Source organism: Perognathus longimembris, chromosome 6 (genome assembly GCF_023159225.1).
Source record: "Perognathus longimembris pacificus isolate PPM17 chromosome 6, ASM2315922v1, whole genome shotgun sequence".
Lineage (NCBI taxonomy): Eukaryota > Metazoa > Chordata > Mammalia > Rodentia > Heteromyidae > Perognathus > Perognathus longimembris.
Window position 1 is genome coordinate 43,714,966 of NC_063166.1, and position 24,996 is coordinate 43,739,961.

A 24,996-nucleotide genomic window follows, 5' to 3' on the forward strand; every position below is an offset into this window, starting at 1 on the left:
TTAATGAGTAGATCAACACGTTCTTCTGAATGTTCTAAATGGTGGAACTAGTAACAATCTATTAGAGGAGCCGTGTTAGTGCATCCACCAAGCTCATGAAGCACTATTCTAGGTATGGCCGGAAATGCTGATATGATGAGATTCTGTAGTTGGAGACATGCCTTCGGGGATGTTGATCAATAATGCCCAAATTATGAAATTTACAGAACCGAGTCTCACATACTCATTTGTCTCAGAGAACAATCAGGGCTAAGAGGCTCCATTAAATCAAACATTTCAAATTACTATCTTCTTAGCTGACAAATTCAAATGTAAGGAAATGCAACAAGTTATTTGAACCTGAATGCAGAGAATAAATACTTTATTAACTGATTACAGTTGAAAGTCACAAACAAAAAAGGAGTATATTAAGGCAGAGCCATATATATAGATATATATATGTATAAACAAATCCAAAGACTGTTATCTCTTTACATTTTTATAACCTCTGCATTTTTCTTTTACACATTTAGGCAGTGTGCTTTCTTTCTTTTGCAGTTAAAAGAAACGTGTTGGCCAATAATCCTAAATCATATTTTGATGATTCCTCACTGATTAAGACAATGACTAATTTGTCACACACTATCTGATACTTTTCTTAGTATTTCCCCTATGTGTGTGTGTTTATTTATGTTGGTGTGACAATTGATCATGTTTTCTGTTTCAGCAAAACACACAATTATTTTTAAAACAATTTTAATAATCTTAACTAAAACAAGTTTGGACTTTCAAGTCAGTCATATGCCCAAACTATATTTTCTGCCCTTCCCCAAACCCTTGTGTATGGTTTCTATAACCTTTAGAATATGATTACATGGTTCTATTTCAGGTCTATAAATTCCAACATTTTCAAAATCCCAAATTGCTTCCTTATGCAAAATGGCAATGCAAATAATAATTCCACACAATGTAGAATAAGGTTTCTTTGTATAGCTCCTTTTACAAAAATGGGTAGCCACAAAAAAAAAAAATCAGACATAAACTTAATTGTCTGTAAAGCACTCCAGCTCCCTAATTCCACCTTTAAAGAAAAGGCAGAGGCAAGTTTACATTATCCCAGAAAACTGAGTACATGGCTTTATTTGGTATCTTCAAGAAGCTTCTCCTTCTGTAGGAGATGTGGGTGTTGTAGGAGAAACTGGGACTGGTTTCCGTGTAATTCTGTCTAGTTCTGCATGAACGTCTGATAAGACAGGCTTCTGACCTACAATGGAGGAAAAGAAGAAACATATACACACACACACACATATATATATATATATATAGTGTCCCTTTCACCAATGTCTGTCTCTCCCTCTATAAACTGCCAATGCATTCATTAACGTTTTCTAGCATACTAAGTTATATAAACATCCTCAATCCTCATTTTAAAGTCAGACACTAGGGCTGGGGATATAGCCTAGCGGCAAGAGTGCCTGCCTCGGATACACGAGGCCCTAGGTTCGATTCCCCAGCACCACATATACAGAAAACGGCCAGAAGCGGCGCTGTGGCTCAAGTGGCAGAGTGCTAGCCTTGAGCGGGAAGAAGCCAGGGACAGTGCTCAGGCCCTGAGTCCAAGGCCCAGGACTGGCAAAAAAAAAAAAAAAACAACACATAAAGTCAGACACTAGTAACTCACCACCTATTCAGGAGGTTGAGATCTGAGGATTGCTGTTCAAAGACAGCCTGGCCATAAAAGTCTGTGAGATTCTTATCTTGAATTAACTACCAAAATGCTAGAAGTAGAGGTATCACTCAGATGGTAAAGCATCAGCCTTGAGTGAAAAAGACAAAGCAAGGCATGATGCTCTGAGTTTAGACCCCAGTACTGGCCCACACATGAAAAATTCCCTCATCTTAAATTGAGGAGCCTTGTTACCAAATAGAGGTAAAACTATCAGTCAAGTGTGATGGTGCATGGGTGTAACCCTACCTACTCAGGAGGTAAAAAAGAGAAGGGTCATGGATCCAGGCCAGTCCAAGTAAAAAAACGGAGACTCTATCTCACCAAAGAAATCAAATGTATGGTTCACACTGAAAATCCTAGCTACATAAGAAGCGCAAGTAGGAGGATTGAAGTTCAAGGCTGGTACTGAGCAAAAACTTGTGAAGACCCTACCTGAAAAATGATTAAAGCAAAACATGACTGATAAGACACTTGACTTGCAAGCACCAGGTCCTAACTTGAAATGAGTACTGCCCCTTAGAAAACAAAACCAAAATCATTTAATCCCTCTTTCTCTCCCTTTTGTTGCCAGTATTGGTTCTTGAACTCCGGTTCTCTAGCTTGCTTGGCTTTGCTCACAGCTACTGTTTGACTACTTGGGCCAGGCTTCCAGTTCGGCATTTTGTTGGTTGTTTTGGTGACAGAACTGTGAGGACTTTTCTGCCTAGGCTGGCTTTGAATTGCGATCCTCCAAGTCTCAGTCTCCTGAATAGCTAGGACTAAAGGTGTGGTGAACTACTTGCCCTCAACTTTCATGTAATCTTTATGTGCTCGAGGCTAGTGTGTTCTACTGCTTGAGCCACAGCGCCACTTCCGGTTTCCTGGTGATTAATCAGAGATAAGAGTCTCATGGCCTTTCCTGCCTGGGCTGGCTTTGAAAGCAATCCTCAAACTTCAGCTTCCTGAGTAGCTAGGATTACAGCTGTGAGCCACCAGCGCCCGGCTAAAATACAATATTTTGAAAAAGTTTCTGGCATTTATTTAAAAATTTAAACGTAGTTACAGTGACCCAGCAATTCTTTATTTAGTGGAAAGAAAACAAAGTTCAGCTGGGTGCTGGTGGCACTCGCCTATAATCCTAGCTACTCAGAAAGCTGAGATCTGAGGATTGCAGTTTGAAGCCAGCCTTAGTAAGAAAGACAGTGAGACTTTCTTACCTCCAACTAACCACCAGAAAACTGGAAGTAGAGCTGGCCTTGAGCAAAAAAAGCTCAGGGACAGTGTCCAGACCCTTAATTCAAGCCCTATAACAACAACAAAACAAAACAAAAAAAAAAAAAGAAGAAGAAAAACTAAAGTTCACACAAAATGAATGTTCATAGGAGCATTTTTTCCCCTAACAGCCAAAATATGGAAATAACCAAACTGTCCACCAACCAATGAATAGACAAAATATGTCTTATCTGCACAATGGATTATTACTTAGAAATAAGAAGAAATGAAGTGCTGAAACATGATCCAACATGAAAACACATTAAATAAGATACACTGTATGACTGCATTTACATGAAATGTCTAGATAGGCAAGTCCATAGACAGATTTGGTGATTAGCAATTGCCTAGGATTTGGTAGACTAGAAAAAAGGCAGATCTCCTGAAATTAGATTATGGAGATGGTTTCTACAACTTGGTACTAAACCATTAAACTGTACATCATTTATTTGTTTTTGCCAGTCCTGGGGCTTGAGCTCAGGGCCTCAGCACTGTCCCTGGCTTCTTTTTGCTTAAGGCTAGCACTCTACCACTTGAGCCACAGTGTCACTTCCAGCTTTTTCTGTGTATGTGGTGCTGAGGAATTGAACCCAGGGCTTCATGCATGCTAGGCAAGCACTATATTGCTAAGCCACATTCCCAGCCCCCAATTGTACATTTTTAATAAATATATTTCATAGTACAAAGTTTACCTCAATAAAACTGCTTAGCGAGGGAAGGGTGATATTGTTCAAAAAGAAATGTACTCTTTACCTGACTTACATAACTGTAACCCTTGTGTATATAACTTTTACACTAACAATAAAATAAATAAAGCTCGTTTATAGAAAAATGACTTGTTTCAGGTTAACATACCTGACTTTTTGGCAGATGGTGGTAGAGCGCTGCTTCCACCTCCAGCCCCAGGGCTGCTGCCACCAACGCCAGGGCCCCCAGGAGAGCCAGTCTTTTTACTCAGCAGGCTATTGAAGAAGTTCGCCAGAACACCCTCACTGGTAGCTCCAGCTATCAACAAACAAAACAAAAAACCGTGTTAATCCAACTATTAGGTTGTTTGTAATAATTTTGCTGTAATAACAATGATCACACATAGGAAAAGAGTAACAGATTTGAAATTTAATAGCTGTTTTCCCCAAAGTGTAGTCTCATCTTTGAGGCTCAGTAAACTATTCACACTTGCTAATCTACAGTAAGCCCACATTATTCAGTTATTATATGCAATTTTGAGCAAGCATGGTCAAAATAGATAACAAATAAAAAGACTTTTTTTAATCCTCTAATGGACAAAAACTAGAGCACCATCAAGAACCCACAAATATGTTTTCCATTTACAGTTTTATTTAATCAAATCACAATTACCCTATAACTTGGTTTAAGGGATCAAAAATCGAGTTCTAATGTTTAAGAAAGACAGTACAAAACAACCTTGCCTAATGATATGGAAAACAATTCAGAGAACTGAAGGAATAAAGAAATGGAAGGTGAAGAGATCTTTTTTAAAAAATTTATTTATTAATTAAATTTTTTTGACAAGATGTTTGTGCAAACGGAGTACAGTTACATAATAGGGCAGTGTGTACATTTCCTGTGATATCTTACACCCTGCTTTTTTTTCCCTGCCCTAGATCAGGTAGACATATATACAATACACAGTGTAACAAAAACATATACAGTAGCCAACGTGGCATACGCCAAAGGAAATAGGTGAAGAGATCTTGTTGGTTTGAAAGCTGAGCAGAATTTTCTTCTCCTAATCAATACACTATTGCTAAGTGCTCAGTTTCCTAGCTAGTTTCCAATACCAGTGATTTCTACAAAGAATTGAAAAATTTAAAAACAAAAAAATAAATCTTATGTATGAATTAACACAGGTCAGGCCAACTGATGTGGAAAAAGTTCTCAGTTTGTTCTGAGTTCTCTGTTTAAATCAATTGTGTGATCTGCTAAGTGTTTCCCTACCTGTTATTTTGTAAGAATCTGCTTCTGGGGCTGCAAATGTGGCTTAGAAGTAGAGTGTTTGCCTACCATGAGGCCCTGGGTTCAATTCCTCAGTACCATATAAGCAGAAAAAGCCAGAAGTGATGCTGTGGCGCAAGTGGTAGAGTGCTAGCCTTGAACAGAAAGAAGCCAGGAACAGTGCTCAGGCCCTGAGTCCAAGGCCCAGCAAAAGCAGCTCAGGGACAGTGCCCAGCCCTGAGTTCAAGTCCCAGGACTGACAAAGAAAGAAAAAAGAAAAATCTGCCTCCCCAAAAGCAATGATGTCCCCAAAGCAAAGTAAAAATGAATGTTCATAATTTAAGTGAAGTTAAATTTTTAGATCTGTTGAAAAGAGGCATGTCTTTAGTGAAAGTTGGGTGGTATATGGGAGAAAATGAAACAAACATCCATGGTACTGTGCTAAACTTTATGCAACCTGAGCATGCATGGTTCATCCTCTGTAGTGGCATCCTAGGAACCCTAAAGCCACACCTACTAAGGGTCTGCTGTACTCAATCAAAATAATGGGCAAACTTTTAATTTTTTTTTAAATCAGAATTTTAATCCAAGTGGCTTACAATCACAATCCTAGCTACTCAAGAGATTGAGATCTGAAGATCATAGTTTGAAGCCAACCCAGGCAGTTAAGTCCATGAAACTCTTATTTCCAAAAAGTCAGAAAGGGGGGCTGGGAATATGGCCTAGTGGCAAGAATGCTTGCCTCCTACACATGAAGCTCTCGGTTGGATTCCCCAGCACCACATATATGGAAACGGCCAGAAGGGGCGCTGTGGCTCAGGTGGCAGAGTGCTAGCCTTGAGCCGGAAGAAGCCAGGGACGGTGCTCAGGCCCTGAGTCCAAGGCCCAGGACTGGCCAAAAAAAAAAAAGTCAGAAAGGGAGCTATGGCTCAAGTGACAGAGCACTAGCCTGGAGCAAAAAAGCTTATGGACAGGCCCTGCATTCAAAACCTCAAACTGGTGCGCGCGCACACACACACACACACACACACACACACACACACACGCACGCACGCACACACACGCACACACGCACGCACACACGCACACACGCACGCACACACACACACACACACACACAGAGGGAGGAGGGGAAAGGAGACTAAATCTTCCAACTGTAAGAAACTGTTCCCTCAGGGCTGGGGATATAGCCTAGTGGCAAGCCTGCCTCGGATACACGAGGCCCTAGGTTCGATTCCCCAGCACCACATATACAGAAAACGGCCAGAAGCGGCGCTGTGGCTCAAGTGGCAGAGTGCTAGCCTTGAGCGGGAAGAAGCCAGGGACAGTGCTCAGGCCCTGAGTCCAAGGCCCAGGACTGGCCAAAAAAAGAAAAAAGAAACTGTTCCCTCAAGCATTTTAAAATTTACCTAGTCCTAAACGAAAACCTGTATAAAATAATGTTTCAAGAGGTCTAAGAGGCAAAAGATGGCAATAAACAATTTACAGAAGGGAAATAATAAGGAAAACACTCTAAGTATTGAAAGAATGCTAATTAAATTGTGATAAAACTGTAACAGCTGGGTGCAGTGGCACACACTTGTAATCCCAGCACTTGGGAGGCTGAGAAAAAAGATGGAGATTTTGAGGCCAGCTAAGGGTACATAGTGAGCATACAAAAAAAGGACAGCCCAAGTTATATAGCCAGATGCTGTCTCAAGGAAACAAAATAAAAAATAGAGCTAACAATGCTGGACACGAAATGTACTCATTACCTTACTCATGTAACTGTAACCCCTCTGTACATCACCTTTACAATAAAATAAAATAAAAATTTTTATTGGGTTTAAGTTACAACGTATATTTCACTGTACACATTTTAACTTTCACAATGATGACAATTATCATTCTACTCTACATATCTTATGAAGTCTATGAACTATGAACAATAAAATCATTTCCTCCATTTTGGGTGATATGTATATTACTTTCCTTTTGTTTAGTAATATCTGTTCCCTCTTTCACTTATTCTTTCCTTCCCATTCCTACCATGAGTTGCTTAGTTCATTTTCATCAGTGACCAATGTAGCTATTGGTCCCCTCTGCTATATTATTATTTTCACACACTTTCCAGCCACTTATTCTGTGTCTTTTTTTTAACTGTATTTTGCTATCTGACCTGTTTACTTTGTTCTATCTCTTTGCATTTTAGTTTGTTTTTTTGGCCAGTCCTAGGCCGTGAACTCGGGGCCTGAGCACTGTCCCTGGCTTCTTTTTTGCTCAAGGCTAGCACTCTGCCACTTGAGCCACAGCGCCACTTCTGGCCATTTTCTGTATATGTGGTGCTGAGGAATCGAACCCAGGGCCTCATGTATATGACACAAGCACTCTTGCCACTAGGCCATATTCCCAGCCCCTCTTTGCATTTTAATTCTAACACCTGCATATCAGGGAGACCATATGCTGTTTGTGTCTCTGTTCTTCGCTTGTCTCACTCAATAAAAAATTTTTAAAAAAAGGTTTTAAACAAAGTGCACAAACTATAATACTAGATAGTGATGACCTGTAAAAGTGAATAACCCATTTGAATGAAATCAACAGGCATAAATGTACAAATTCTTCTGCCTACTAATCATACTTAAGGCAATTACACATATAGTCTTATATTAATTATAAACTGCTGATTACAGTATAAAACTAGTTTCTCCAATGGCTTATCATAGGAAAATGATAAACAGAACAAAATTTCCACCATGGACATAGTGATGAATGAAGAAGACGGTATGATGGCCTACCACTGATTCACTATGAGACTGTGTCTACTGAGACAAAGCTTAGAAGAAACTGCACAAAAAGGACAATAGTTCTATTTAGGTAGGATTCTACATAGATTTCATTTTTATTACAAAATGTACTGGGTTGTTTTCTCCAAGAATGGGAGCTATACCTTTCATGTTTGGATCGATTTTCTTTGAGCCAGCAGGGATAGGTGACACACTGGCAACATTGGATGACACAGATCTATTTGGTGTTCGAGGGGAGCCACCAGGGACTCTTGGTGATGCATCCTAGGTGGAAAACCAGAAACATTCCAATATTAAAACCTCAAACCTTGCACTTTACGTACGAAAAAAATTTACTTTGCCACTATCCCCCACATCTCCTACTGGCTATACAGACACCACTGACGAAATGCCAGCCATCTTGTCTCATTATTAAAGACCCATCATATTTGAAATACCAAGTTTTCCTTTGGTGGAAAAAGAGTATAAAGAACTAGCTCTGGCTGTAGGCAGAAGCCTGGAGTCGGATCTGAGCTGGAATCTGAACTTGTATCCTACAAGTGTAATTGCTGCCAAGCCACCGAGTGGGGCTACAGGAACTCCTGCGTAAGGATCTAGTGAGAATTTGTAACAGCACACACATATACAGCTTAGCATAGTGACTGACACATGATAAACATTATAAAATAGATCCTCAAACGATTCAAATCTTCTAGAAAGGAGTATACTTTCTTTGAAAAGTCTCATAATCCCAGAAGAATGCTTAATTCTAGTTTATACTGAAGCATATCCATATGAGAGACATATGATTAAGAAAAGTAAAACAGTATGTACTTAGTTTTAATAATTTTGTTAAAATGTATAATACTGACCACAGGCCTTCCAGCTGTAGTTGGTGGTTGCTTTGCTAAAAGGGACTGGAAATGAAAGAAAAATAAAGAGAATCCTAGTTTAGACATTAATTGAATATGTTTTTTAAAAAAAAGAAAAGTACCCCAACTTTTGTACTTATATGTATGTACATCAGTTAAAAAACAATCTTCAAAAAGATATAATAGTTTATCAAGAATTTCAAAAGTATAAAAAACTTATAGATGAGTTATAAGGCAAATAATTTTTACATAATCAATTCAGCCATAGTAAATCTACTTCTGATATAAATGCATACCTGTAACTTCATAAGAAACACTTGGTCATCTTCTGCCATAATTTCCTTCTCATGTACAAACTGAAATGAACAATGCATTAATGAGCAAGTTTAATGTATTTTGCAAACACTATTAGTAACATCTCTCTCTGATTTAGAGTTATTAAAAACTAGTTCAAGAGGAAGAACCTCACCCACACTGGTATTTCAGGCACATGAACGAGCTATGCAACAACTACCTGCAATGACATACATGGCCAACCTCCATGTAGCTTACCCCACTAGTTAACAGACACCAGTGGATAATGAACACCTGAAATGTGGCCAGTGTGACTGAGGTAAAGTTTTTCATTTTATTTAATTTTACATCTGTATAATTTGCTAAACAATATTTGGCTGTTTTCTTTGATTCTTATTGTTAGCATTTTCTTTTTTGGTGGTACTAGGGTTTGAACTCAGGGCCTCAAGCTTACTAGGCAGATACTCTACTGTTGAACCAGGCCTCAGTTAAGTGTTTTATAAGGGCCTCACCCCAGTTGGATGTTTTATAAAGGCTAGGAATATCTCAGTTGAATAAATATAACTTTTCTGAAATAAGAAGTTCTTCTATCAGCTTAGGAATTAGGAAAAGATCTGCCAAGTTTCTTGCTTAGATCTAGTCTGTTTAACACCCTCAATTTTCTTCCCAAGACATGAAGTTAGATTACATGACTCCTCCACTCTAACTCACTTTCTACCTCACTCAAAATGAAATGCAAAATCCTTACTGTAGGCCAATGATGAAGCCCCTCAAGATCTTACATCAGTCTCCTCCTGTGGCCACTCTCCTCACAGCTCTTTCCTGCTGAGTGTTCTCCACGTACTCCCACAACAGGACATGAACACTTTCACATCCCTCTACCTTTAACATTCTCCTTTTTTTCTTTTTGCAGTGCTGGGGTTTAACGTCGTGGTACATCCCTAGCCCTAACATTCTTCTTACTCACTCCCTGATCCTAAATGGTGCCTGACATAGTTCTCAACAAATATTTGTGAAAAATGAGAAGGCAGCTTAAAGAAAGCATAATTTTGTTGGTAAAAGAAGGCCTCTTTGTGGGAGAGGGAGGAAGATGGCGCCGCCACAGTAGGGAGGCACCCCGACTCGCTCCAACTGAATAGCGAGATGGGAACTCCAGCACCTAACACCCCATCAAGAACCCAGCAAAACCAGCAGCCAGAAGCAGTGGAGAAACGCAGGAAAACAAAAAGGAGCAAAAAAGAAGAACTGAAAGCCTACATGGAGCCGGAGAATCTACGGGGCACCCTCCCCCCACCAGCCGACCCTGGCCCAAACAGGGCCAGGCTGGAAAAGGGGACCCGGTGATCGGCAGACTGACTGCTGGGAGCACAGAGTCCAGACAGCAGGACTCCACCGACATGAGGGAGAGTGCGGACCAAGACACACGGCGGCGACGAGAAGTTCGGGTCCACACCGGGAACGGACTTAAGCGGCTGGGGAACCCAGCGGTGCAGAAGGGGAGAGCCGGGGACGCCACCACGGAACTCCACCCCTGAATGACCAACTGTGGCATGGGACAAACACACAATCCAGGACCAGTGAGTCCCCCATTACCCCTCCCCCAACGGGAGAGCAGCTATCAGAGGCCCAAACCCTACTAAGAAGCTAGATCTCCCTCCCTCCCCCTCCCTACCCTGAGGGAACAAAGAACCCCCAAATCAGGCAGAAAGCTCCCATCAGGTGCTGGGAAGTCACAGGAGTTTAGCAGGGGAAGGGCGGAGCAGCCCCAAGGCCGCCCAGGAGCCTGAACTGGCCAAATCGGCCCTACCCCTTCCCAACAGGGGCCGGGGGACGGCCGGCAGTGCAAGCCCCACCCAAGGCGCCTGGACCTTGCGGACTTTTACAACTAAAATCACAGGCGCTGGTGGGCAATACCAGCACAGCAGGGACATCTGGGCCTGATCACGCCCGCCTCGCAGCGGAGGCGCAGTCTGAGGGCGCTAACCCGTGCCTGGACAGTTGATCCCACTGGGCCCCACACATACCACCCCCCACAGCGGACTCATGGGAGGGCGCAAGCACAACCCAACAACCTGGGGCTCGCTCTGGTAGGTGTACCCAGCTCAGGTGGACGGGGCCACAGCGGCATCGCCCATTGTAGTGGGCGCACAGCGCACAGGTGGGCGAGGCCCCCGGCGACAGTGCCCGCTCTGGTAGGCGCGCCTACACAGGAGGGCAGAGCTCTCCATCGGCCTGTGCCCACTCAGTTTGGCGCATTTCGCACAAGTGGGTAGGCTGCCCCTCAACAACACCAGCCCCGGAGCGGTACACACAGGAAGGCGAACTGCCTGAGAGGTGAGCTCCTCTGACCAAGATACAGAGGGGAAAAAAGAACCAAAGAAGAGATAAGCCTCCACGCCACGCTGAATCAGTGACCACCAAACCCCCAACAGGGGCACGCTAGGGTCAGCACAGCACAGCGGCAGGACACTGTCCCGCAGAGAAAGACACAGAACCTACTGGCCCCAAGTGCAGGGAGACTGACCACCTCAGCAACAACCAAGAAGGTCACGCTCACCCATTGGGAAGCAAGGTGCAACAGCCAAACCCAAACCCAGAGCCAGGACAACAGGACACAAGGCTCCCACTGACAGACCAGCACAAAACCAAAGCAGGGAAGCCACCCACAGATCTCCAGATGCGAAAATCACAAAGAAATATAACACAGTTCATCTAAGGGCAAGCCAACTCACCAGCTCCAGAAAGCAGCACGACTGAAGAGGAGATGGAGAATAAAAAAGCAAATGAGGCATGTTAACAGAAATGATGGAAAGCGTCAGAAACGAAATCAGAAAACAATTCCAGGAGTTTAGAGTGGAAGTCTTGAAGGACATCCAGGAAGCCAAGAAAGAAATGGAAGCAAAAATGGATACAATGCAAACCTCCGTTAAAGAAGACCTTAACATCCTGAGAAGTGAAATGCATGAAAAAAATAGATTTAAAATACAACTCTTTAAAGGAAGAAATTTCCATGATCAGAGCTGATCTGACAACCATACATAGCTCTCTGTCATCCATAAACTCCGCTACTGAATCCACAGCACAAAGAATTGACCATTTGGAATCCAGAATGTCTTGCTTTGACGATGAAGCAGCCAACAACCACCAGAAAACTACCACACTCCAAGAAACGGTGAAGCTTCAGGGCAGACTAATCCAGGAACTAATGGACAAAGACAAGATATAGGCGGTGGTCGGCGGGTGAGCGGCCGGCGGTGGGTGAGGAGAAGCTGCTGCAGCCACTCAGGCTAGGGCCATCTGGCGAGCAGCCCGCGCCCCCCTCTTTGTACAGGCCTAGGGGATCGCTGGGGTCGGCTCCCGCGCCCAGGACACCCACGGGGGACGCCAAGGCGCCCAGGCTGCCGAACTTCACCTTCTTGTCGGCCAGGTGCTTGGCCGGGGCGGCAAGCGCCGAGGAGGCTGCGGCCGCGGTGGAGGCCGCCGTCGTCAAGAACTGAGGACTGGGAGAGAAAGATGGCGCTGAAAGAATAGGGAGGCACCCCGACTCGCTCCAACTGAATAGCGAGCTGGGAACTCCAACACCTAACACCCCATCAAGAACCCAGCAAAACCAGCAGCCAGAAGCAGTGGAGAAACGCAGGAAAACAAAAAGGAGCAAAAAAGAAGAACCGAAAACCTACACGGAGCCGGAGATTCTCCAGGGCACCATCCCCCCACCAGCGGACCCTGGCCCAAACAGGGTCAGGCTGGGAAAGGGGAACCCGGCGATCAGCAGACAGGCTGCCAGGAGCACAGAATTCAGATAGCGGGAGACCCCACGGACACAAGGCAGGGTGTGGACCAAGACACACACCGGCAGCGACGAGAAGTTCGGGTCCACACCGGGTTCGGACAAGGGAACCCAGCGCGGCAGAAAGAGGGAACCGGGGAAGCCACCACGACACTTCGCCAACCCCTGAAGGGCCAATGGCTGCGCGGGACACACACACACACAAAGCAGCAAAAGTGAGTCCCCCATTAGCCCCTCCCCCAACGGGAGACCAGCTATCAGAGACCCAAGCCCGACAAAGAAGCTAGATCTCCCTCCCGCCCCCTCCCCACCCCCAAGGGAACAAAGAACCCCCAAATCAGGCGGGAAGCTCCCATCAGGCGCTGGGAAGTCAGTTTAGCAGGGGAAGGGCAGAGCAGCCCCAAGTTCCTGAACTGGCAGAACCGGCCCCGTCCCCTTCCCAACAGGGGCCGGGAGACGGCCGGCTGTGCAAGCCCCACCCGAGGCGCCTGGACCTCGCAGACTCTTACAACTAAAATCACAGGTGCTGGTGGGCAATACCAGCCCAGCAGAGTCACCTGAGCCTGATCACGCCCCCCCCCTCGCAGTGGAGGCGAGGTCTGAGGGTGCCAAGCCACACCTGGACAGTCGATCCCACTGGGCCCCACACATACCGCCTCCCCCAACGGACTCGCGGGAGGGCGCAAGCACAACCCAACAACCCAGGGCTCTCTCTGGGAGGCATATCCCGCTAAAGTGCCTGTTGTAGCGAACGCACAGCGCACAGGAGGGCAGGGGCCCCCAGCGACAGCGCCCGCTCTGGTAGGCGTACCCTGCACTGGTGGGCGGGGCCACAGAGGCAGCACCTGCTGCCGTAGACACGCCTACACAGGAGGGAGGAAAGAGCTACAAACCAAACCTGAGAAGCCATTCACGGATCTCCAGATGCGCAAATCACAAATAAACATAACTCAGTTCATCAAAGGGCAAGCCAACTCGCCAGCTCCAAAAAGCAGCACGACTGAAGAGGAGATGGAGACTAAAAAAGCAAATGAGGCCATGTTAACAGGAATGATCGAAAGCGTCAGAAATGAAATCAGAAAACAATTCCAGGAGTTTAGAGCGGAAATCTGGAAGGACACCCAGGAAACCAAGAAAGAAATGGAAGCAAAAATGGATACAATGCAAGCCTGCTTTAAAGAAATGGAAGCAAAAATGGATACAATGCAAGCTGCCTTTAAAGAAAATCTCCACATCCTGAGAATGGAAATGCATGAAAAAATAGATTTAAAATACAACTCTTTAAAGGAAGAAATCTCCACGATCAGAGCTGATATGACAACCATAAATAGCTCTCTGACATCCATAAACTCCGCAATTGAAACCATAACACAAAGAGTGGACCATATAGAATCCAGAATCTCTCGCCTGGACGATGAAGCAGCTGACAACAACCACAAAATGACCACACTCCAAGAAAAGGTGAAGCTTCAGGGAAGACTAATCCAGGAACTAATGGACAAAGACAAGAGATATAATCTGCGTATAATTGGAATAGAAGAAGGAGCCGAATACCAGAACAGAGGGCTTAATCATGTTCTCAATAAAGTTATTGCAGAAAACTTCCCCAATCTCACAGGGGACCCCATCCAGGTAACCGAAGCCTATAGGACACCTGGCAGGCCAGACCCCAGGAAAGCCACCCCAAGGCACATAATATTCAAGACTACAGACCTCAAGATTAAAGAGCAAATTCTGAATTCAGCCAAAGCGAAGAAGGAAACTTTTTTCAATGGGAAGAGGATTCGAATAACATCCGACTTATCCACACAAACTTACCAAGCTCGAAGTGAGTGGAAGAACACCATCCAAGTACTTCAGAATAACAATTTACAACCTCGGATCAAATAACCAGCGAAATTGGAGTTCACATTCGAAGGGAAAACCAGATCTTTCCACACCAAAGAGGAGCTAAAGGAGTATGTGAATAAAAAACCAGCCCTACAGCGAATATTAAGAGGGGAACCCCACCCAACAGAGATCATAAAAGACACACAAGACAGAATCAGAAAGAAACTTCAATAGCCAAAGCCCAGCAGAAAGACCAGCTCACTAAAGACAAGAAAAAAAAAAGAGGAAAAAACAGCCCAACAAGAAAATGGAAGGAGAAAAAACACCCTTATCCTTGATCTCTTTAAATATAAATGGCTTAAACTCCCCGATAAAGAGGAGCAGACTGGCAGAATGGATTCGCAAACAAAAAGTTGACATCTGCTGTCTACAAGAGACCCACCTTACAGCAAGGGACAAAAACAGGCTTCGAATGAAAGGATGGAGCAAGATCTACCAAGCAAATGCACCCACCAATACGGCAGGTGTAGCCATTCTGATCTCAGACAAGCTGGACTTCTCATTAAAGTCCACTCAAAAAGACAAAGAAGGACACTACATATTAATACAAGGAAAAATCCAGAATCAAGAAATCACGGTGATAAATGTATACTCACCGAACAAAAGAAGCCCTACATATGTCAAGCAAATTCTCACAGAACTACAGAATAAGATAGAACCAAACACAATCATAGTGGGAGACTTTAATACCCCACTCTCTCCAAGAGACAGATCCAACACCCAGAGGATCAGCAAGGGAGCTGAGGACCTAAGTAACACCATATCCCAAATAGATCTGACAGATCTATACAGAATTTTCCACCTTACAGAGACTTCCAATACACCTTCTTCTCAGCAGCCCATGGATCATACTCCAAAAGAGACCATGTCATAGCCCACACAAATAACCTCAGCAAATACAAAAGTATTGACGTCATCCCATGTATTATATCTGATCACAGTGGATTAAAGGTAACCCTCAATAACAACAGTTACCACAGAGGCTATACACATTCTTGGAGGCTAAACCCCACACTGTTATCCAACACTTGGGCCACAGACCAAATTAAAGATGAAATCAACGAATTCATAAGCCACAATGACAAAGAAAACACATCACAAAGAAACCTATGGGACACAGCTAAGGCAGTACTGAGGGGCAAGATCATTGCCCTCAGCACTCACATTAAAAGAATGGAAGCAGAGAAGGTGAATGACCTCACGATGAAACTAAAAGAACTGGAGAAACAAGAAATGACCGAATCTACCCGCTCTGTACATCAGTTTGATAACAAGAATTTGAAAAAAAAAGAAATGACCGAATCTAAAATGACTAGGAGATCACAAAGATTAAAGAAGAGATAAATCTGATTGAAAATATAAAGACCATTCAACAAATAAATAAGACTAAAAGCTGGTTCTTTGAGAAAATAAATAAAATTGACAGACCCCTCGCAAGACTTACAAAAAAGAGAAAAGACTCATATACGTAAAATCAGGGACTCCACTGGAAAAATTACAAGTACACACGATATTCAAACAATCATAAGGAGCTATTTCCAGAACCTCTATTCATTAAAAAACAATAATATTACAGAAATGGATCAATTCTTAGAGAAGTACAAACTGCCCAAACTGAACCAAGAAGAAATAAATCAACTAAATAAACCAATAACTTACAGTGAACTCAAAAAACTAAGCCCCTCCAAGCCCAATAAAGCAATTAGGAAATGGGCAAAAGAGCTAAAGAGAGACTTCACAAGAGAAGATATAAAAATGGCAAAGAAACACATGAGGAAATGTTCAACATTCCTGGTAGTAAAGGAAACGCAAATAAAAACCCTGAGATACCACCTCACCCCAGTTAGAATGGCCTATACTCTGAACTCAGCCAACCAATGCTGGAGGGGGTGTGGGGAAAGAGGAACCCTTCTCCATTGTTGGTGGGAGTGCAAATTAGTACAACCACTTAGTACAACCGACATATTGTCTAATATCGACATTACATTTAAAGCCCTAGGCGAATTTTCTTGGGCCTGGTCACATGGCTACTGTATATGTTCTTGATACATTGTATATATGTCTACCTGACCTAGAGAAAGGAAAGAAAAACAGGGCGTAAGATATCACAAGAAATGTACACACTGCCCTACTATGTAACTGTACCCTTTTTGTACAACACCTTGTCAAAAAAAATTGTGTTCAATAAATAAATTAATTAAATTAAAAAAAAATAAGGCCTCTTTGTGGGTATTTTTTATGTGTGCATTTCTTTCAATAGATATTCAAATCAAATAATATGGCAGATGAATTTTCACTGGAGCTCACTAATAACCTACAACAGACAACAGATGCTTTACGTGGTGTCTGAATTCTTAAGTTCTTAATATATGTTGGGTAAAGTTAGTTTTCCTGAAATATTTCTAAACAAAAAGTAAGTGGGATATATTACATGTAAATATTTTTATACAAGTTTTCAGAAACATCTATAGCTATAGCGCACTACAGTGCTTAACATGAAATCAGGACATATATGCAAGAAGACTACCTTCTGGAGCCAAGACTAAAAATGGACGCACTTCAATAGTTGTAGCATGATGTAGGTAACTAATAAATGGAAATGATCTACAGTCTGCCTCAAAGGGTAGCTTGTACTAAGAAATTATCCTAGACCTCAACATCAGACCTGAATCCTTAAAACTACTTAAGGACAGAGTAGGAGAGACACTAGAATTCATAGGCATAGGTAGGAACTTCCTGAACATAGTCCCAGGGGCACAACATATAGGGGAGAGTCTCAACAAATGGGACTACTACAAAATAAAAAGTTTCTGCATAGCTAAAGACATAGCCACCAAACTAGAAAGACAGCCAACCATATGGGAAAGGATCTTCACCAGCACAACAACAAAGGCCTAATATCCATCATCTACAGAGACCTCAAAAAACTAACCCCCTCTAAACCCAGTAAACCAATTATTAAATGGGCAAAGGAGCTAAAAAGAGACTTCACAGGAGAAGAGATAAAAATGGCAAAGAAACATATGAGGAAATGCTCAACATCCATGGCAGTAAAGGAAATGCAAATAATAACAACTCTGACATACCACCTCACTCCAATTAGAATGGCCTACTCTGAACTCAGCCAACAACAAATGCTGGAGGGGATGCGGGGCAAGAGTAACCCTTTCTTCAATGTTGGTGGGAGTGCAAATTAGTACAACCACTTTGGAGAACAGTATGGAAGTTCCTCAAAAAGCTCAGCATAGACATACCCTATGACCCAGCCAAACCACTCCTAGGCATCTATCCTGAACAGGTCTCAGGATATCAAAAAGACATCTGCACATCCATGTTTATCACTGCACAATTCACAACAGCCAAAATATGGAAACGACCCAGATGCCCCACTACAGATGAATGTATCCAAAAAATGTGGTACCTATACACAATGGAATATTACATAGCGATTAGAAATGATAAAATATTGGTATTCACAGGGAAATGGTCAGAACTTGAACAAATAATGTTGAGCGAGACAAGCCTAGAACACAGAGAACAAAGGGGCATGGTTTCCTTGATATATGACTGTTAGGGTGGGGGGTGGGGGGACAGTAGAGACCAGGTCTGCAAAACAACAAACTTCTTTTCAAATGGTATTCCCATATGTTTGGGTTGGCGACTTTACATTATGTATCTAAAACCAAACAACTACTAGACATAAAAAGGTCTAGAATAGACCTACTAGTGGATCACAATAGCTCAACAGCTATGTACACATGATCATATAAGATGAGGATAAGCAAAAACAACTCCAAGAGAAGGTACACAGGAGGAGTCTATTGCTGATGTTACATTTGAAGTTCTAGGTGAATTTCCTTTGGCGTACCCTATGTGGTTACTGTATATGATTTTGGTACACTGGATATTGTATATATGCCTACCTGATCTAAGGAAGGGAAAGAAAACAAGGGTGTAAGATATCACAAGAAATGTACTCACTGCCTTATTATGTAATTGTACCTCTTTTGCACAACACCTTGTCAATAAAATTTAATTAAAAAAAAATTATCCTAGTAATGACTTCTTGGCTCTTGGCTGAAGTGTAAACTGGGAAGTTCACAGCTTCTAACTTTTTACACTGTTCAAGACCCACATATTCTTTTATGTCAACCTGGGACCTCCAAAGTACTATATTAGAATATGGATTTAGCAATAATGTTTCTAATATAAATATGCCAAAGACTAAGGTTTGCTAATCTGAAGTTTGCTGAAACAAATCCTTACTGTACATTAAGAAGTCCTATAAAGTTTAGTATTTTGGACTACCCTTAGATTAAAGTCTAAATAGTGAGATTATTTACTAAAGTTGTTACCTTTCGAACAGGTGGTTTAGTTATGATGTCTTCAAAATTATCTTCTACTTTTAGTGTTTGAAAATTCTCATGTAATATTCCTATTTTCTTATCATTATCCCATCCTGCTGGACTGAAAAGAAATGTACATCATCATTTTATATCAATCCATGACCATGTAAAAGGAAACATTTTAATAAAGTCAATCTGACCAACTGTGAAAAATGAATTAACTTTTTATTATGTTCAATTTTTATTTCAGTAATTTCTACTTTAAATGATTAATAGTCTTGATCTTTAAATGTCATTATAGGTTTGGGGTTGTTTTTTTTTTTTTGTTCTCCTGAGAGGAGGGCAGTAACTACTACCTCTCCATTTTATTTAAGTAATTTTCTTTTTGCAGTGCTAGGGGCATTAAACTCAGGACTTCATGCAGGTTAGACAATTCAGTAGTAAATGAGCTATGTCTCCAGCCCCTAAGGAAAATTTTATTTTATTTTATTTTTATTATTTTTTTTTTGGCCAGTCCTGGGGCTTGGACTCAGGGCCTGGGCACTGTCCCTGGTTTCTTTTTGCTCAAGGCTAGCACTCTGCCACTTGAGCCACAGCACCACTTCTGGTCATTTTCTGTATATGTGGTGCTGGGGAATCGAACCCAGGGCCTCATGTATATGAGGCAGGCACTCTTGCCACTAGGCCATATCCCCAGCCCTAAGGAAAATTTTAGAATAATTAATTGAAGTATAAATAGATGTATTAATACAGTCAATAGAAAATTTAGCCTAAATAGCAAAAACCTTTGGAAAGACCAGCAGGAAAACTAAAAAAAGGAATGATAAACACATTGAAGCAGGCTATAAGCAATCTAAAAATGGGTGTTTACATACTCATCAAACAAATTGAGCCGGGTGCTGGCAACTCACACCTGTAATCCTAGCTACTCAGGAGGCTGAGATCTAAGGATCACAAAGGCCAACCCAAGCAAGAAAGTCTATAAAACTCTGATCTCCAATTAACCATCCCCCATTCTCCGCAAAGACAGAAATGAAGCTGCCACAAGTGGTAGAGTTCTTGCCTTGAACAAAAAAGCTCAGAGATAATGCCCAGACCCTGAGTTCAAGCCCAGGATCAGCACGAAAAGTAAATAAATAAATGAAACCAAACCCCCAAAACTAGAACATAGTAATTCATGATCTCAGTAATACATGACAAATAGGCAGAAAAGCACACTTACATAAATACTGCATCCTTTTCCACAACAACAGCAGGAATCTTATAGGGAAATCCGTAGAGTTTTTGAACAATGTATTTATACACTAAGTCTATATTTTTGTTTTCTTTTACTGAAGTGTAAATAAGTGCTGCACCATCTGAATAAAACTGTTAAAGAAAACTTTGGACATATTCCACAAAGAGGTCTCATAGAACCACGTGTTTTTAGTTTAACTTTTACATCTATATATGTACAAATAGTTTAAAAAGCAAGCTTTTGGGAATTGGCACTGTAGCTCAAGTGGTAGAGCACTAGCCTTGAGCTGAAGAGCTCAGGGACAATGCCCAGGCCCAGAGTCCAAGCCCACTACCTACTCAAAAACACAAAACAAAACAAAAAGCCTTCAGCCAGGCACTAGTGGCTTATACCTGTAATCAGGAGGCTGAGATCTGAGGATCACGGTTCAAAGCCAGCCCAAGCAGGAAAGTCTATGACACTCTATCTCCAATGAACCATCAGAAAACAGAAGTAGCACTGTGGCTCAAGTGGTAGAGCACTAGCCTTGAGCTGAAGAGCTCAGGGACAGTGCCCAGAGTTCAAGCCTTACAACTAACAAAAAATAAAATAAAAAATAAGCTTTCAAGGAAATAGAGTTATCAAGAATTACTTAGTTATCAAGAATTTCAACAGTATAAAATGCTTACAAAGGCACTAAGGTAAACTAGCTCTTACATGACTGAATGTAAGAAGTTAGAGGTTTTATTAATGCTATAAACAAGAGTAAACTCAGTGACTACTAGGCACTAACATGACAGCACATGTGGATGTCAGAGTGGTCCTTATGATCTTCCAAGACACAGCTCTAGAGAATACCATCCCATAAGATTTGGTGATTCACCACTATAATACCAGCACTAGGGAGGCTGAAGCAGGATTCTGAGTACAAGGCCAGCCTTGGCTACACAGGAGATCTTATCTTTAAAAAAATTTAAATTAATTTCAATTAAAACTTTGCGCCCAGGGGACTGGGAACATGGCCTAGTGGCGAGAGTGCTTGCCTCATATACATGAAGCCCTGTGTTCAATTCCCCAGCACCACATATACAGAAAATGGCCAGAAGTGGCGCTGTGGCTCAAGTGGCAGAGTGCTAGCCTTGAGCAAAAAAAAGCCAGGGACAGTGCTCAGGCCCTGAGTTCAAGGCCCAGGACTAGCAAAAAAAAAAAAACAAAAAAAACTTTGCGCCCAGTACAGGTATTATCCGCACTGTTAAAACCTGCCCTATATGGGCCCATTAATTCATTCTCCCCCATTCTGTGTCCCATCAAAGTCCTACACACCCTTTACCCTCTCCTACTCAGTAAGCAGTAAAACCTTATTTTCCGTTAATAATATCTCAAAATAGCCAAATATAAATGAGTTAGGGGCTAAAATGAAATTTTCAACTAGGGACAGAATTTCTATAGACCACTAGAATTCCTTTACTTTAAAAAGCAAACCAGATCGAAACCAAAATAAGTGCATGAAAAGGATACACTGTAAACAAAACTTCCGGATATGTGACTGGATAAAGTCAAAATGTTCATCTCTGTAGTCATGTTCTTTCTCCAGTATACTAATGGCATCACACTGTTGAGTTAAAAGAATTAAAAATACTGTTACATTATCTTAAAATAACCAAAATTAAATACAATAATTTACACAGTTCCATTTTAAATGGGTGTCACAAAGCTACTGCTATGTTATGATGATCAAGCAGAAGAACCTGGAACATCAACTGACACTTCTGGTTGAAAGACAAGTCTTAGTTTTTTGGAAGAACTAGAATTTGAACTTGGGCCTCACACTCACTAGGCAGCCATTCTAATGCTAAGCCACACCTCCAGCCCCAAAACTTAAGTCAAATAACTTAGTTGATACTCAACTAACTACACCCTAACAAAATCGTTTTTAAGTCTAAACTCTAGTCCAGTTCTGTAAAACACACCAGCACATCCTGTAGTCTCCCCTTACCGTCCTCTCTGCTGCTATTTGGATCCTTACCACCTGGTTCTCTTTCCTGCAACTTCTCTTGCTCTCACTAGTCTCCCTGTATCAAAATGAGACTGTATGTGAAATGCCACCTGCACAGTTAATGAGACAGTTAAGAAAAATATAAGTCACATTCAAACATCATGATATCCAAATAATTTCACCACATTTTTTTTGCCAGTCCTGGGGTTTGACCTCAGGGCCTGGGCACTGTCCCTGCACTGTACCACTTGAGCCATAGCACCATTTCTGGCTTTTTCTGTTAGGTGGTACTGAGGAACCAAACTCAGTGCTTCATGCATGCTAGGAAAGCACTGTACCACTAAACCACATTCCCAGCCCCATCACCAAACTTTAAAATTGAAGGTGTGAAACATGAAATATCCTTAGGAATGCTCATTGTATCTAGTATTAGTTTGGGATGATAGTCGTTGGGTAACTTTTTTGTTACACAGATATCAACAGTCTCATTCTGGTGGTCCTGTGGAGTGAATTTATTAGGGCCTGGTAGCAAGCCCTCTACCACTTATGCCACACACTAGTCTTAAAACAGGCTTATATGGGGCTGGGGATATGGCCTAGTGGCAAGAGCGCTTGCCTCGTGTACTTGAAGCCCTGGGTTCGATTCCCCAGCACCACATATACAGAAAATGGCCAGAAGTGGCGCTGTGACTCAAGTGGCAGAGTGCTAGCCTTGAGCAAAGAGAAGCCAGGGACAGTGCTCAGGCCCTGAGTCGAAGGCCCAGGACTGGCAAAAAACAAAAACAAAAACAAAAAAAAAAAACAGGCTTATAATGATGTCATGACAAACACTTCTTTGCACATTTTATAGAATACTAAGAATACTATTTTTAATTATTAAAGATACTTTGGTTTGACTCTTTGTGAAGCATGACCGTCTAGTTAATTACAGTTTAACTAAACCCAGAAATACACCTCAATAGCAGAATGTTTGCCTAGTATGTACAAGGCCCTGGACTTGATCTGTTTCCTCACCTTCTCAACACTCCCCACCTTCCCAAAGAAAAGTTAGCTCTAATCATAGGATCTGTACTTAAAGCAAGAAACTTAAGTCTGTCTGAATTTCCATTTCCACTCTTAAACTGATTGAGTTATCCACCACATTTTACCTGTTAGGGAACACATAGTCTCTTGTCCCTGGACATATTTTAAAAGCTCATAAACTAATGTATATCTACAGATTAGTCTTAAGATTTTATGAAAAACAGTGAGTGGGATCTTCTGGCTTGAACATTTTATAAGTTTTATATCCCTTTAAACTTTACTTTTTTCTTTTCAAAAACAAGACTGCTTTTTATAAAATAGGCTATGGTCTCAAACGCAGAAATGTCAACAACTAGCTCTTTGCCAAACAAAAAACAAGCCACACACAAGGATTCCAGTGGAGCTTTAAGATATTGTTATTTTAAAAAGGTATCACAAGACAGGTGCTGGTGGGCTCACACCTGTAATCCTAGCTACTCAGAAGGCTGAGATCTGAGGATCGCAGTTCAAAGCCAGCCTGGACAGGAAAGGCCATGAGACTCTTATCTCCAATTAACCACGAGAAAACCAAAAGTGGAGCTGTGGTTCCAGTAGTAGAGGGCTAGTCTTAAGCTGAAGAGCTCAGGGACAGCACCCAAGCCCAGATTTCAAGCCCTAAGACCAACAAAACAAAACAACAAAAAAAGGAAAACAAGGGTATTACAATGGATTGCATTAGTCTCCATTTGAAAAACAGGAAGGACTGGGAATGTGGCTTAATGGTAGATACTTGCCTAGCATGCACAAAGCCCTGGGTTCGATTCTTCAGTACCACATAAACAGAAAAGGCCAGGAGGGGCACAGTGAGCCCAAGAGTTAGAGTGCTAGCCTTGAGCAAAAAGAAGCCAGGAACAGTGCTCAGGCTCTGAGTTCAAGCCCCAGAACTGGCAATCAATCAATCAATAAATAAATAAATAGAAAATAGGGCTGGGAGTGTAGCTTAGTGTCAGAGTGCTTGCCTAGCATGCACGAAGCCCTCAGTACCACACAAACAGAAAGAGCCAGAAGGGGCACTACGGCTCAAGTGGTAAAGTACTAATCTTGAGTGACAGAAGCTCAGGGACTGTGCCCAGGCCCTGAGTTCAAGCCCCAGACTGATTAAACAAACAAAATAAAAACAGGCGCCGATGGCTCACACCTTAATAGGAGGCTGAGATATGAGGATCATGGTTCACAGCCAGCCCGGGCAGGCAAATTCATGATACTCTTATCTTCAATTAACCAACAGAAAACTGGAAGTGGTGCTGTGGCTCAAGTAGTAGAGCACTAGCCTTCAGCTGAAGTGCTCAGGGACAGCATCTAGGCCAAGTTCAAGCCCGACATACATACATACATACATACATACATACATACATACATACATACATACATACATACAATAAAATAATGGCAAAGGATATGGCCTCACTTCAACTGCCAGTATAAAAAAAATTACAAAAGGGTTTACACTCTGATATTTTAAGTATCCCGTGGCTTATAAACAGTAATTACAAGCAGGTACTAGTGCTTATTCCTCTAACCCTAGCTACTTGGGTAGCTGAGATCTAGAGGATCATGGCTTGAGGACAGGCAGAAAAGTTTGGTAGACTCTATCTCCAAGTAACCAACAAAAGCAGGGCTGGAAACTGGGAGGCATGGCTCAAGTGACAGTTTTCCAGCCTTGAGCAAAAAGGCCAAGCAAGAACACGAGGTCCTGAGATAAAGCCCCAGTATTGTTCAAGTAGTGAGCACCAGCCTTAAGTGAGGGATGGGGGGACGCCCCGCAAAGGGGGCCGGGGGAAGCAGGGCTACTCAGTTGGCAGAGTACCAGCTTAACATACACAAAGAAACAAACAACAAAAACAGAAACATAG

At 42.2% G+C, this 24,996-nt stretch overlaps 1 protein-coding gene across 1 annotated transcript in view; it reads right to left on the reverse strand.

Annotated features, from left to right (window-relative positions):
- Positions 1-344: 344 nt before the first annotated feature.
- The window catches only part of Dync1li1 (dynein cytoplasmic 1 light intermediate chain 1), a 61,830-nt gene continuing 37,178 nt past the window's right edge, over positions 345-24,996 (reverse strand). The window contains exons 6-13 of the mRNA XM_048348617.1: positions 21,604-21,697; positions 20,092-20,227; positions 18,879-18,990; positions 8,846-8,905; positions 8,550-8,594; positions 7,842-7,962; positions 3,815-3,964; positions 345-1,243 (exon numbers count right to left, since the gene is read on the reverse strand). Of these exons, the coding sequence (XP_048204574.1) occupies positions 1,131-1,243; positions 3,815-3,964; positions 7,842-7,962; positions 8,550-8,594; positions 8,846-8,905; positions 18,879-18,990; positions 20,092-20,227; positions 21,604-21,697 (831 nt within the window). The 3' untranslated portion in view covers positions 345-1,130. The remainder of the gene's footprint in view (positions 1,244-3,814; positions 3,965-7,841; positions 7,963-8,549; positions 8,595-8,845; positions 8,906-18,878; positions 18,991-20,091; positions 20,228-21,603; positions 21,698-24,996) is intronic.